This window comes from Megalobrama amblycephala, linkage group LG14, assembly GCF_018812025.1.
Source record: "Megalobrama amblycephala isolate DHTTF-2021 linkage group LG14, ASM1881202v1, whole genome shotgun sequence".
NCBI lineage: Eukaryota > Metazoa > Chordata > Actinopteri > Cypriniformes > Xenocyprididae > Megalobrama > Megalobrama amblycephala.
This window is the reverse complement of record NC_063057.1, coordinates 18,147,332-18,163,318: the sequence shown is the minus strand read 5'-3', so window position 1 is coordinate 18,163,318 and position 15,987 is coordinate 18,147,332. Positions and strand designations below refer to the sequence as shown.

Sequence of the window (15,987 nt, the reverse complement as noted above, 5' to 3'; positions counted from 1 at the left end):
AAACAAACTCCATAATGCAACCTCAAAACACTTACAGGAAAAGTTTACAAAAACATATTTCATCACTTTTCCATGCAATTACAGAGGGTGGGAGTAAAGCTTTCATACTTAAAAAAAGTACAAGTAAGTAACTAACTAATTATCTAAATAAATAACACAAAAGTAATGCACAATAACAACATATTTTTGTTCAGTCTTCAATCAGCTTCAGAAGACTTGGAATACAGAGTCAACTAGACTACTTTCATGATACTTTTATGGCACGGTTGCATCTTTTTTGAAGTTTTAAAGCTTGAAAACAAAAAAAGGGGTGTGTAAATGATTTTTTCATTTTTTGGGTAGATTTTGTATTGGTTGTGCAAGTCAATAAAGAATCATTTTTTGTTAAACAGAATCCACTTTACTCAACTGCAGTGCACTCTCTTTTACCTGCACACTTGTACAATTTCTTAAAGGGCTAGTGCAATAAACAGAGCATAACAGTAGACCAGTTCTGGTTTATGGAAGTCAGACTTTTTTTTATTAAACAGTAAAGGCCTCAAGAAATAAACTGAACAGTGTGCCGAGATTATGCCTGATGTGATCTAAATAAACATCATCACCACTCAGCCCTTGAGTAGGCACACACGAGTGAATTATTCGATTATTTAGATTTTTACTCTTCAGAGAGCTGTTGGATAGTACGTTTCCATTCGAGCTGCCTAATAGCTTTGAGCCTCCACCTCTGTTTGTCTAAGGGGGAGCATCATCACTTGTCTTCAGTGTCCTGCACTCTTCCAGATAAGGAGTGCAGCACGCCAGACCACCCATGGCTATGACATGCACAGACAGAAGAAACCCCCACCACCCGCCGACCTCAAGCCTCCGTCAGCATCTCTGTTGCTGGGAAACGCTGGCACTGTCCCCTTGCACTGTCAACATTCCCCTGCCTTCCTCATCTAACACACTGTGAGCGACCAGTGGCCTGTTTACATTCCCTGACTTCTTAATATCACACATACAAATCTTGAATGGGACAAGTACAGAGCTCTGGGGAACCTCGCTATTAGACCACACTGCTTAACTCAATAAGTATGAAGAGGGTTATATACATGAGTGTGGTATCTGTGCCTATATGTGATGGAATGTCCCGAAATGACAAGAGCCTCAAGACAGCTAATGATAACGTGGATATATAAACCACATTTCACATCGCTGTAAAAATGAGTGAAATTAAAGAGTTTGTCTATATAACATTGTTGTGGACTCTGACTTACAGTATATTGTTTGGACAAAAACAGGTGGAACATTCTTCAAAAATATCTTCCTTTGTGTTACACAGAAGACAGAAAGCATCAGCACAGTTTCTGCATATAAATTAAGTTACTGTACTAAAAAAAAAATATTATCTAACACATAACACATAACCCTTAGGCTACAAGATGAATTAAGTTGTATGCACTTCAATGAAATACCTTAAAATGAAAATGAGCACAGCTCACTCACACTTAGTAATCAAGGACAATTCCCAACTTAAAATAAATAACCATTAATCAGGATGTTTTCATTGTAAGAACGTGCAGGGCGTTCAGATATAAAAATGGTGACTCATTAGGCAACGTTTGCGCATTAAAATCAGATGCCGCAAAAAAAAAAAACAAACAGGTTATGGCTTTTCTATCAGGTTATGTTGTAACGCTAAATATGGTAGAAATGTTTGCGTATTACTACTCTCCAGGACCCGATGTGCAATCCACTAAGAAAGAAAGCTTATTTTAGAAAGAAAAATTATACTAAAAATGTTTAATTATATGTTATAGGCTACTAAAATGCTACACAGCAATGGAGAGGTCTGAGTTTAAGAGAGGCTGCTTTTCACTGGACTACAAAACTGAGAGGTCACATCACATCCTGTTGTTAACAATCAAGTTTTGACAGTAAGGAGCACCTGGGGGGATTTCACATAACTTTAATACAAAGGACCCATAAAGCACAAGGAAACACATTAAATAAATATGTAAGATGGCAAATGAAATGGAAGATCTGCGCAAGGCGGAAAACCTGTGTCCTTCTGAGAATGGGGTTTTGCTGTCATATTTCTACACTGGATGCTAGAACGACATATCAGACAAACCTCATGCAGTATGAAATTGAAGACTATCTCCCCCACCCCATCTGCATTCAAAGCCAAGCACTCAAAGGAGGACTTTTGGGACAATAAATAATGCAATAAATATGAGTAATGCAATATAACAGATGGATTAATCTCAACAAAACATTTCTGGATCATTATTTTGGATTTATATCAACAACTGTTTTATTTGATGTTCTAAACACAATAAAAATATGTTCAATCTGAAAAAGAAGAGAATTCAGTCTTCATGTCCCAAACAACACCCTATGGAGTCATTCAATTTTCAAGTCAGTTAAGTCAAGTGCGCTTAAACTCAAAACAAAGGAAGGTGAATTAGAAAACTGTTCTCAAAGGACTTTAAACTTTCATGTTTAATTCAATGTTGTCTGACATTTCTTTGTAATTATTTGTGAAATTTAAAAGCAGTTTCTGAGTCAAAATTTTTCAAAGTATATCCTACACCATTTTTTGTTCAGTGTAGAGTTGTGTTAGAGTTCACAAAAGTTTATTCAAATACCCTCTTGTTTCCTTCATTTTGTTCATATTTTCTCACGTATTCTCTCTCATCAAGCCTGCCACAGACACACATTCTCAAACACACCTCCTCACTACCCTTATTCTCAGGTGTATAAAGTGTACAGCATAAGCTATAATCAGTTCACAAACCAGACCAACCACATATTTCCTCTGTTTACCACAGAAACTGTGCTGAGAACTCTGTGCAGAAAGTGACTGGAATGATCCTTGCACAACCATCATTTTTTTTTCAGTCTCTAACACTGTCATGAGATGAGGCCCTTGCATACTGTAAACTATGCAGACTCCCTTGGATGACTGCTCTTAAGGTGTCCAAAAGAGCTTCTACAACATGCTCGCCATCTGTCTACACATTAACTGTTAAGTTGTTCCATGGGTTTACATTAAGTCATGCTCTGTGTAGCTCATGTTTGTTTGGAAACTTGATAAATAGCACCAGCAGATCACAACACCACCAGCTGCGCGGTAGACTGATGTCCTCGAATGCAAAGTTTGTCATGAGTTTGCTGTCTCAACACAATATTCAAATCAAACTGGATAGAGACTGTATCCATCACCAAACAAGGTGAATGTGCTGCCCTCTGTGGGAACGACTACAAACATGTCCAAACAGGCATGTGGGTATAAACAAATCCACCTCTACTGAATGCACTCTGACATGCCACTGCATTATGATCTTAGACAACTTCGCTAGCTCCACCAAAACTAGACTGTCAGGAGAAAGTAAGTACTGCCTCAGGCTCTTCAGTCCTTTCAAAGGGAGCTGAAAGACCTGAGTGGACAAGCCCACATTAAGACTAATTGTTCCCTTGTGATGTGTCAGGAAGGGACAGGTGGGACATTTCTTTATTTGAGGAGGTATTAAAAAGTCAGTCGCATTATATAACATGACATTTTTTATTAATATTTTAACATAGTGCTTGCTCAGTTTTATGACTAGTATTAACATTCCCACTGCATTTTTAACAGCAAACTAAAGTGAAGAGACAAAGCTGGTGATTTTTTCTCACTAAAGGGCATGACACTTGAGTGTGTCATGGAGCACGGAGTTAATAATAAAACACACTTCCCCTCTTTCTTGGCCCCACTGCCCTGCAGCAACCCCGAACATGCTCGCGACCGCTGCACCAGAAACCCAGCGCAGTCAACCACGACCCTGCTTTGAAGTTAGCACGCACTTCCTGCAGGTTACAAGAAAATGCAGCCTTTTAGGATCTAAAAAGGGAGGAGGTAAAACTAAGGTCGTCACAAGTGAGACGACGGTCAAGATGAGCTTACTAAACAGGAAAGTCCTTCTTTTACCTACAGTTGACTTTTTTCAGTTTGTGACAGGCGGGTCTAGAAAAAGCTCAAATGAATCTGCTTGGCGGGGATTTTTGAAAGATTCTTCATAGTGCCCCGCCTTCCTTCTGTCTCTGCTTCGGTTTCCAGCCAAATGTATGAAAATTGCTTTCAGAAATCTTGGCATGCTTTTGTTTTGAATGGGTGAGAGTTCATGGCAATCCTTACATGTCTATCATTCGCTAGCAATTTGAACTGTGCCTTTTTAATACAGTGAAGCCTGAGAAAAGAGCAGAAGAGGGAAAACACCAGCCATATATCTGTAACGGAGCACCACACGTGGGGGACTGGGAGTTAGTGTACTGCCCCGCTCTGTTTCACACAAGAGTTTCTCAGGTGGCAGAGTAACCCCCGCAAAAAACTGCCCCCATGCTTCATTTCACAGATAGAGATCTTAATAGCCTCGGCAAAACTACAACAGCTAGTTCGTAAACTGGAAGTATCAGCCACATGAGAGACATGGTTTGTAATGATAAACCAGCCATGCTCAAACAGTGCACATGATTCAGCAAAGTGCAAGTTTTCCTTCGGATATTAAAGGGATAGTTCAGCAAAAATTAAATATACTGTTATCACTTCTTCACCTTCACCTATTCCTTTTAATAAATAAAATAAACAAACCATATAATAATTAATTCAATATCTTTTTTATGTCAGCATATAGAATACAAACGTCCAGACATGACAGATCTATGGCACCTGCTAAAATTATGCAATGGTCCTCCGGGTATCTGGCTGATCTATTTCCACACATGCATTGAATTATAATTCCAAATCAATCAGACAAGAACCATGGCCAGCATTCTTCTAAAGCAATATGAGAGCCACCTGTAGGGCGATTCAGTACCTGGTCTAAAGACCAAGCCAAACATGGCACACATGGATGAATTCCTGGATCATAAGTCTCACTGACCTTGCATATCTTGCTCTCCTCTGCCTGTCTGCTGCTACGTGCCAAAGTTGCAGATGGAGCCGGGACCAAGGTTGACCTCCTATCGTGGATCTCCGTCTTGAATGAGAGCTGACAGGACAGCATAGAAGATTCTGTGACCCTGAGCTCCGAGCTCCTGGGTGCCAGTCCATGTGCCATGCTGCTCCTCCCAGGGTTCGGGATGGGCAGTGCAGTGTGGATGGGTTTGGACCCCACAGCCGGCTGCCTGAGTTTCGATGCAACGCCAACTACCGGCATAGTCCCTCAGAGTGCAAGACGAACAGAGAAATAAGGAGGGGGAAAAAAAGTGGAGGAGTTGTCTCTCGTGGCTTTCTCACACAAGGGAGAGAGAGAGAGACAAGAGCCCTGTGTCTGCTCTTGATGTCTGGCAGGGGCTATAAGAGGTGGGAGGGGGTCTCTTAAAGAGTGCTGCTAGAGGGTGAGAGCGTGGACACGCTCATTCTGTTGCCGACAGCGTGTGCTGCTCTCAGTAACTGAGAAGGCTCCTCCACTACACATTCTCCCCTCCTCCTTTCTCTCTTCCACTCCTCCTCTTTCCTCACTGACAGAGCGCCACTACAAAACCAAACAGCTCTCGGGGGCGTGAACTTCCCTGGAAGGTAACCACCACTCTGCTCTCCTCACTGCCTGATTATCCAGATCTGACTGAGTGCGTATCTCTCTCACATGCACACACACCGACTGATCTAACTCTCTGGTTCTTCCTCTGTCATTTGAAGAACATTCCACAGCAGCGCGTCACACTCCGACTGCAACTGTCAAAACAGTCTCTCCGTATCCCAGCTCAGAACAGTGGACATAGACACCTCACACTGGCTGCAGCTGGAACAACTAAATGCTATGATGAAAGAACGAGTGCAAAAAGAACACTCGAAAGACAGTGGAAACATTTGGGGTTGTTTGGAGTAAAAGTAAGTCTGTATATATGTGACAGCCAACACAAACAGATGTTATAGAAGGTCTACTCTCTTTAATCCCGGAAACAATCCACACTAAAGTTGTTTGTCTAGTTCCCTGGATTTAGCTGCCAAACTCCAATTCGCTGTCTCACTCTAACTTTTTTTTTTTTTTTTTTTGTGCTGTCAACTTTACTTTCACTCTCATCTCATCTATTATCCCCACCCAGTTTTTAGAAATAGTTGGTAAAGATTCAGAAATACAGGAAGGCTTGGAGACAGAGGATTGACAACAGACATTTTGCATAGCATTTAGTAACGGGTGGAGAGAAGATCATGACATCAATGCTGACAGTACTGGCACCGACCTTCCTGCTAATTCATGTCAAACAAATAATCAGGGCATTTTCTTGTGTTTAGCCCAGGAGATACGATTCATTTCCTACTAACAGGACAACGAATCATTGCCCATGATCACTAAACAGTCTGCCGTTTTGTAACTGGCAAAGTGCCTGTATACATGAATTTTCAACTGTGGTGTGAAACTGTGCAGCCCTTGATGTATTAAAGACTTTATTAAGTGGGCAAAATATGACATGTACCATGGTTTTTAACAGCCGTTAGCCTGGTGTGAGACTTAAAAGAGAGTGAAAGTTTTATATGGAAAGAGCCCATCTGGTTCAGTTTAAAAGCAGGGATGTGTGGAGGAACAGCAAGGATTTCCACCACATCGGAACACTTTAACACAGCAACGTCCAGTTCCTAAGCCTACCCTGAGCACCTACAGTTTATTTAATACCTCATGGGATTGACTCAATGCTCACACAACTAAGCCTATATTCTTGTCTGTTTGGTATATTTAGCATCAAGTGCATTTAATGGGATGGTGAACATCTTTTTTTCCATGTTCCTCCTTCATTAACAGCATACTTTACTATACAACCCACCAATACTGCAAAGCGATGAATGACAACTATACCTTCAATGTGAGAAAATTATATATAATTATATATTGAAAGAAACTGCTTTGATTTCCTCTTCAGGATTCCAGGTGCTCAGTGGATCACATGTAACTGAACGCTCCAGGCAGAAGGTCAGATTAAAAAAAAACATTTTCGAAATGTGTTCCTACTTGAGCAGTGAAGCCCCAGTTTAATTTTCACGTCTCCCTCACAGAGTTTATCAAGCTGCTCTGGAGAAGCACTGCTTAATGACGGGCTTCCAGTTACCTGTTTTCCGAATGCGCTGTGGTAAATCGGAGCTGAAAGTTTGCTGCTAACTGCCTTAGAAAAGCCAAAGTCAACAAGAGCAGAGCAACCTCCAGGTTCAGTTCCACTGGTGCTCGGTAGGTCATGGCTAGTGTGCTGTTTATATTTGACCGCTTTTCTCCACATCAGGGCCTATGCTCTTGGAGAGCTGGTTAAGCGGGGACAAAGATCATAAAAAATGATGAGGATGTTGATGGGAATGACAGCAATATCGTTGCTGATGCCGCAGGGTGATGATGGTAATGATAGAGTTCGCTCCCTCAGGCTTGTCAAGTGAGGCACAGTTGACAACTGTGGCCTGTACCTCAGAAGGACCATAATTCTAACAACAAACAATGTGTCTTACAAGATCGGGCAATACTCCTTGGAAGAGGCAAAGAGCCCTGATAAGAGCTAAATTTACATACTCAAACTCTATTTCTGAATGTGGGCTCAGCAGAGTTGCTCCATTCTAGGTGGCCTCCAAAGCCACAGTAGAGTATCTTGTGGCAGGGAAAAAGGGCATTCCAACAGAACTGGGGAAAATGGTGGGCTGAGGGAGAAACCTCAAGACATTTGGATTGGGGGAGAATTATGGAAGACCCAAAAGCCACAGCTCAAGAGAGGAAATAGGAACTCAGCATCTCAAGACTCAAACCTCCTGGCCAAACATCATAGCATGTGATTAAGTCAACTTGCTGCTTTCCACGAAAGAGCCTGGAAGGAAATCTGCTGCTGTGTTTGCTGAGATACTCTCTTTTCTCTCTGACTGATAAAAGCAAGGGTTCAGCATTATACGATGAACCAAAGCGTGCATTGGGAAATCTCCAGCTGACTAGGTCCTGGTCACCACGTTCATCCATGAAACGAAATTTAGCGAGAGGCCTGAGGTGTTTCTCCATCAACAAATCCCATTGGTTACTAAAAAAGGAATACCAGGCAGAACCAAAGCAATGGTTCCTGATTATACGGAACATTCCTGCGTGGAACCTGACGTCAAGCAGAGAGGGAGAGACGGGTAGAAAGAGAGACTGAAAAAGAGAACGAGAGATGGGTTGACCCTCTTGCATCCCCTCTGGACCCTCCCCTGTCAATACAAATCCCTTGAGAGACTGATAGTCACGCACCTGGTCCCCACCACAAGCACATGCTTATCTCGGCTCTGCATATAGGATGGCATGGAAAAGAAAACATGCATACAGGGTGCTGGAGTCATGGATTCCTACTCCCCAGTCAACCTTTGACGCACTCCATGGGCTCTCACTCTCTGCCTGATGGGCTACAGGCTCGAGAGATAAGCTTTATTCACTATGATGGTATTCATTTTTCATCATTAGTATCAGAAGAGTGCTTTTCAAGGTTCTCCTACCATGCTAATCCTTGCAAAGACTTCTAGTCTGGAGTGAATCACAGAGTATCAGGACATGACGCGGTTAGAGATGATGGAAGGACATCTATTCAATTTATTAGTCACCATTTCTTCTTCATATTGAAGTCTTGAGCCCTTGAGGCCACCATGATGGAGATGAGTAGTGAAACAGATTGAAACAATTCATTTTAGTGAGAGCAATTGTGCTCCATTTCGGATTCAAAGGGGTCGGAACAAATGGAATGTGAACTATCCTTTTTCAGACAGCCAAATTTATAAACACACATTTAGCAAAAACGTCAAAGAAATTCCAGCTGCCCGGAGAACATGTTTGGAGCGGGTGGCTTGGCCACATCCCAAAAAGGACTGGGTGGAAATAACACTACATTGAATCAAAGCCGCATCCTAATCCCAGAAGGAAATCTTCTACTTCCACCCAAAAACAGTGCAGCCACATTTTTCTACATAGTGGTCAACTTCATCTACAACAATCAAACCTCATAATTAACATAATTTAATTAACAATTTTAATGAATTAACATACGACTATGTAAGGTGATATAAGGGAAAAAAGTCACATCCCAGCCATGGTGCCATTTAAAACAGTACTAATAATACATACATGCTCTCAAACTGCCATAAAAAAGGCTATTCTCTGTGCAATATTTTTAGATATTAACTATGGTCTTCCCCCATGTCTTGCTCTCTCCATCTCTTTCTTTATTTCTAGTGCAAGATTTGATATCTTTTGAAACATTTTACAGCTGGTTTTGATGAAACTCAAGCAGGGAATCAATGCTCACTTACCAACCAGAACAATAAGCAAGAGGCAGGGATGTACAGTAAGTACAAATGTGCCTATTGTGGCCTAAAAATAACATCAAAGGGAGGTCAGCCATCATTGCGAACCAGAGGAAGAGGCCACCACAACACTGGGCTCAGTCCCAAATAAAAGATCCCAGCAGAATAATACTAACATGGACAAACACAATAGTAGATCAGTGAACACTCAGCTGCCCAGGAGTCAGCAGTTATGTAGCCAAGGTTAGAATAACAAACACAGACTAACTGTTAAAGGTCCAGTCTACTGCAAAACTTAGATTTACACACACAGAGGAAAAAAGTGCATTATGAATTACAATGTTTATTCTTCATAATCATAACAAATATTCACAGCACAGCACAGCAGCTTCAACTTAGAATCTAGAAGTCAATGGAAAATGCTCATAAACTTCTTCTATATAACTGAACTATACAATATACCAGACCAGGTTCCTGCATTGTTTATTTGAGGCTCAATATCAAACCCTAACAGATTACATCCACACGCACAGCTGTCTCATCAGCAAGTAGTCTTTTCACATCAACACTAACACACCAGCCTGCATTCCAAGGTGGCTTATCCTGGCACTAGTTGCCTTTAACAAACAGCATGGAGTCACAGCCATCCACTGCCTTACAGGGTAAAAGCATTCACCAAAGACAAGGATGAGTGGCTAACAAACAGCAGCTAAACCTAACCTCATATAGTAATAAAAAAGGTGAGATCTTCCAGCACTGAGACATTGGGTATATCTCATATTTCTGTTTTAAAACGCAATAGCGGAAAAAAACCCTAAAAAATTAAAATAAATTAAATTAAAATTAAAATAAATTAAATAATATAAAATATCAATAAATAAAAATAAATAATTAAACAAAGAAAACAAACTGTCAGTCGGACTTGTATTATTAAAAGGGAAAGATACTGTATACTCTCAAAGTTCAACAAAGTTCCCTACACACTGTAAAAAGTAACATGCTCTATCTACTCAATAAAACTGTAGCAACAGATTACAAGCAATAATATTAATAAAATTCAACATATAAAAATTGAGTTAGAATTAACCAAATTAATTCCTTAAAAGTCAACCATTTAAAATGTGTAAAATTAGCAAACACCATTACAAAACTCCAAAACTGACATAAAAAGCAAAGAGTGAAACTGGCCAACTAAATGAAACACATCTTTTTTCAATAAAATCAACATCCAAACCTCTGTTAATTCTTGTGTTTCTCTTTTCTTCAGTGATTCTGCGTGTTATCATCAGGTGTCTTAAATGTTTGTAATAAAAAATAAAGAGTTCTTAATTCATCTTTGACGTCTGTCTGTTATTCAGATATTTTTGTTTAAATTTTACTTAAATTTACTCGTTTTAAATGGTTGACATCTAAAGGAATTTATTTGATTAATTCTAACTCAATTCTATTTGTTGAATTTAATTAATAATATTGCTTGTAATCTGTTGCCAAAATTTTATGGAGTAGATATAGCGCATTGCTTTTGACAGTGCAGACCATAACGCCAATCTAGGATTCAAAACAAAATGTCATTTACATATAGACGTCATAGTTAAAGTCGCAAAAACAGTCTTTTTAATCAAAAACAAACATGTAAAACTACTGTAACTTATTATAGAATCGTTATTAATGAGCTGTGGGGGGGGGGGGGGGGGGTTTGGGGAGCTACGAAAAGAAAGTGGCCCCTAATATATGACATCTCTATAAAATTTTGATGCCTCCAAGTTGTGTTTACAGCACATTCTCTTGCTAAGTAAACATGTCTGTTGCATCTGTTCTTATTTTAAACATTCTTTTATACTAAAACGACCCTCCTCTCCCCCAGCTTCATTATAGTGTTTGCTGTGGATATCAGCATGTGCGCCTTGTAAATAGCACTCAGTCCCACAGTTTCTCCATGCGATAAACATACAGTGCTGTCACCTGTGGCTGCATCTCCTGCTCATTACAGATCTCTCATAACACTGGAGCTGTGCTCCTAGAGAGAGAGAGATTCTGATTAAAGACTCAGGATACAAGCCTGCGCTCCTGTGGTACTCCGCTATCAGTTCCTTGCGCAGGCCTCAGCTCAGCAGCTCCAGATGTGGAGACACTAGGTCATTACTGGAGGCCTCCCATGTGGTGTGTGCTAACTCTCTTCCAGCTCATTACTCAAAACACTCACTGCTCTACGCCGGGGTGTTTGGCTCGTCTGGAGGCTTCGTCTTGATGAGTTTGCGGTTTTTGAGCCCAGTCTGCACACTGACCGCTTCAGGTCTAAGACAGGCTGATCTAAGCCTCAGACGGCACACCCACAGACATTTATGAACCATGTGATGTGCACCCTGTTGAAAAATAAAGCATATGTTTGATGCTGATGTGCTGTAGCTTCTTAACTAACTTAACCAACAAGCATAACCATAAAGAACATGCTGGTCGACCATCTGTAGCAGCTAAAGCTTGGCTTAATGTTCAAGAACATAGACTATCAGCTAACGTTTTTCCTTGAATAAACAGATTTTTATTCATTATAATACTGAATATTATTCATTTGAATGTCCTTCAGAATGCTGTACTGTTTGTTTATGTGCAGGTTATAAGGACCCTGTCACGATATCTTTCGGCTATGAGAAACACGGAGCAGTGGACCAATGTTTGCAGATCCCTGCCAAACAGTGGCCCATCACCAGCTCAGATTTTGGCAACACACTGCTGCACTTATAACAGGACTCAGTGTGTGATTTTAATTTTCAATGTATTTTGGGTTCATTTTAAGCAAGCAATATAGTAATTTTTAATCAATAGCTGAGTTTAATTAACCCTCAGGGGTCTGAGGATTTTTGGGCCCCTAGAGAAGTTTTGACATGCCCTGACATTTGCGCTTTTTTCAGTTGTTCATAAACATATTAATGGAAAAAGTGTAATTACACTGTATTTAGCACAAACTAGGCTACAATAATATGTGAGTAACATGTATGTACATGTTTGTGTTTTTAAAGGAATAATGTTTATGCGTGGTTATTGAAAAAACAAAAAACTTAAGTCACTGAAATAAAGCCAAAAAATATATATTAAATCTGTGTTCACAAGACTTCTGGGTATTGGAGGTTGTAGGCTAGAGTTTTTGCTTCAAAATGAGGTAAAAATTATGCTGCCTGCTTGTTCATATAAAACAATAGAGGGATTTAAATGTTCTAAAACACCTTTGGTCAAAAAACACAGTATGTGTGGAGGCGTGAATCATCATGAATAATGGGTGATTCTCACCTGAGAAGACAAAAGAATCGCATAAAGAGCTCTAATGACCTGCATAAATAATGAGCTCTTTCAGACAGGTAGGCTGTGAAAAAACCCTTTGTGATCATGTTTCTGTGATGGCTGGTAAAAGAGGAGGAAGCAATTGCAGGCAATCAGAAGAAGTTTATTGAAATAAGAGTCCAGAATGTAGGCAATGGCAACGAAGGTCTACGGTGGCGTGAGAAGAGCTGAAGGGTGAAGTCGCAGGTGAAGGTGATGACGGTCAATGGATGAAACCAGGAACAGACCGGAACCCTGACACGAAGACGACAACACGAATACAATCCAGCACACGAACACGGAAGACGGTAAACCAACTAGGCAGTGGAGACATGAATGAGGATCTGACAACAGACAGAGAGATGAGTGAGTATATGTAGCTGAGTGGAGATGAGGATCAGCTGGAGCGAGACAATCAACACACAGGTGACAACAATCAACCAAACGAGCACATGGAGACTACGTGAGTACAACAACAAACACAAAACATGACACGGAGGAAACAATGGATTTCCTACCGTGACAGTACCCCCTCCCCTAGGACGTCACCTGACGTTCCCAGCCTGCTTTACCTGTAGATTGTAATCATCAATAAGGCGGTGATCCAGTATGTCCCGAGCAGGAACCCACCTTCTCTCCTCCGGACCGTAACCTTCCCAATCCACCAAGTACTGAAATCCGCGTCCCCTCCGTCTAGAGTCCAGAATACGATTGACCAAATATGTGGTCTCCCCATTAACGATACGAGGCGGGGGGGAACCGGGGCAGGCGGGTTAAGACGGGAAAAAATCACCGGTTTAATTTTGGACACATGGAACACGGGATGAACCCTCCTGTACGCCGGAGGAAGGCTAAGACGCACTGTTACCGGATTAATGATTTTGGTAACAGAAAACGGGCCAATAAATTTGGGAGCAAGCTTATTCGAAACGGAACGCATCTGAATATTCTGGGTAGAAAGCCACACTCTTTGACCGACGACGTAACGGGGAGGCTTCGACCGGTGGCGATCGGCCTTAGCCTTGGTGCGCGACCTAGCCTGGAGCAGAGCTCTGCGAGCTCTGGTCCAGGTGCGGTGACACCTCTGGACTAGTGCGTGTGCGGAGGGGACCGAAACCTCGGATTCCGTACTGACAAAATTAGGTGGTTGGTACCCTAAACTACACTTAAATGGAGACATGCCCGTAGATGACACTGGTAAAGAATTGTGTGCGTACTCCACAATTGAGAGTTGCTGACACCAGGACGAAGGATTATTGGAAGCCAAACATCGCAAAACCCTTTCGACATCCTGATTGGCTCGCTCGGTTTGACCATTGCTCTGGGGATGGAACCCGGAAGAAAGACTAACAGTCGCTCCTAACAATTTACAAAATTCTCGCCAAAATTTGGACACAAATTGGGGACCCCTGTCAGAAACCACGTCTGTCGGAAGGCCATGTATACGGAAGACGTGGTCAATGACAGCTACCGCTGTTTCCTTGGCTGATGGTAATTTGGGCAAGGGAATAAAATGAGTCGCCTTCGAGAACCGGTCCACTACGGTTAAAATCACCGTATTGCCCTTAGAGGGCGGGAGGGCGGTAATGAAATCTAGCGAAATGTGGGACCAGGGTCTCGAAGGGACAGACAGCGGTAAGAGTAACCCATCTGGAGGTCGATTGGAAGTCTTACCAATAGCGCAAACTGAACAAGCCAAGACGAAGTCGTGGACGTCACGAGCCATACCAGGCCACCAAAATCGTTGCTTGACTAGAAACCTAGTTCTACTAACCCCTGGGTGACAAGCAACACTGGAACAATGACCCCACTGGAGAACGTCTGACCGTAACCCCTCCGGCACAAACAATCGGTTCGGTGGGCAACGAGCCGGGGGCGTTACCCCTTCTAAGGCGGTCAACACCTTCGATTCGACCTCCCATCTGAGCGCGGAGATAATGATGGTCCCCGGTAAAATGGGCTCGGGAGTAGCAGTACGATCGGAACGCTCAAAAAGACGGGATAAAGCATCGGGTTTGATGTTTTTGGAACCCGGCCGGTAAGAAAGTGTAAAATCGAAACGACCGAAAAACAATGCCCACCGAGCCTGCCTGGAGTTAAGTCTTTTGGCGGTTCTAATGTATTCGAGATTCTTATGGTCCGTCCATACAATGAAAGGTACACCCGACCCTTCAAGCCAGTGACGCCATTCTTCCAGTGCAAGTTTGACTGCCAACAACTCTCGATTGCCAATGTCATAATTAACCTCTGCAGGAGATAAACGGTGAGAATAATACGCGCAAGGATGCACCTTTCCGTCTGAGGATGCGCGTTGGGACAACACTGCTCCTACCCCCACCTCTGATGCGTCGACCTCCACTATGAATTGACGTGAGCGATCAGGGGTGACGAGAATGGGAGCTGAAACAAAGCAGCTTTTCAGTTTGGCAAACGCAGCCTCGGCTGCGTTTGACCACCTGAACGTCAAACTAGGGGAGGTCAAGGCGGTCAGAGGAGCGGCTAGTTGGCTGAAATTGCGAATGAAACGCCGGTAAAAATTGGCGAACCCCAGAAATCTCTGCAGGGCCTTGCGAGACTCTGGGGATGGCCAATTTACCACAGCCTTAACCTTCTCAGGATCCATGCGAACACCCTCAGTCGAAATGATGTGTCCTAGAAAAGAAACAGACTGTGCATGAAAAACGCATTTCTCCGCCTTGACAAACAATCCATTCTCTAGCAACCGCAGAAGCACTCGTCGTACGTGTTGCACGTGTTCCTGGAGAGACGAAGAAAAAATCAATATGTCATCCAGGTAAACATATATGAACCGATCGACCATGTCTCGCAACACGTCATTGACGAGTGCTTGGAAGACTGCCGGCGAGTTCGTTAGCCCAAAAGGCATCACGCAGTACTCAAAATGGCCTCTAGGGGTGTTAAAGGCAGTCTTCCACTCATCCCCCTCCCTGATACGGACCAAATGATAAGCATTACGTAAGTCCAATTTAGTGAAAACGGACGCTCCCTGCAACCTCTCAAAAGCTGAAGACATAAGCGGCAAAGGATAGGTATTCCTTACCGTTATGTTGTTCAGCCCTCGGTAGTCAATGCAAGGTCGCAAGGATCCGTCCTTCTTTCCCACAAAAAAGAACCCCGCCCCCGCTGGAGAAGAAGAAGGGCGGATGAACCCCGTTGCTAGAGAACTGGATATATATTTCTCCATGGCCGCCGTCTCTGGAATAGACAAAGAATATAACTTGCCCTTAGGCGGAGAAGTACCTGGCAATAACTCTATCGCACAGTCATAGGGACGATGAGGAGGAAGAGAATCAGCCCGAGACTTACTGAACACCTCCTTCAGGTCGTGGTACTCCGCGGGCACGTTAGCCAAATCCACTGCTTCCCCCTGAAACACAGACTCAGAAACATTAACA

General features: G+C 42.4%; 1 protein-coding gene across 22 annotated transcripts in view; it reads right to left on the bottom strand.

Annotated features, from left to right (window-relative positions):
* Positions 1-15,987, bottom strand: part of nav3 (neuron navigator 3) — a 387,003-nt gene that overhangs the window by 171,042 nt on the left and 199,974 nt on the right. For 12 of the 22 annotated variants that reach the window (XM_048155119.1, XM_048155132.1, XM_048155121.1 and 9 more), the window contains exon 1: positions 4,905-5,420. The exons of 1 other annotated variant lie outside the window; for it this stretch is intronic. In XM_048155119.1, the coding sequence (XP_048011076.1) occupies positions 4,905-5,180 (276 nt within the window). In that variant the 5' untranslated portion in view covers positions 5,181-5,420. Of the gene's footprint in view, positions 1-4,904; positions 5,422-15,987 lie in introns of those variants that run through there. 9 more of the 22 variants (XM_048155133.1, XM_048155135.1, XM_048155146.1 and 6 more) reach the window with 2 other exon arrangements.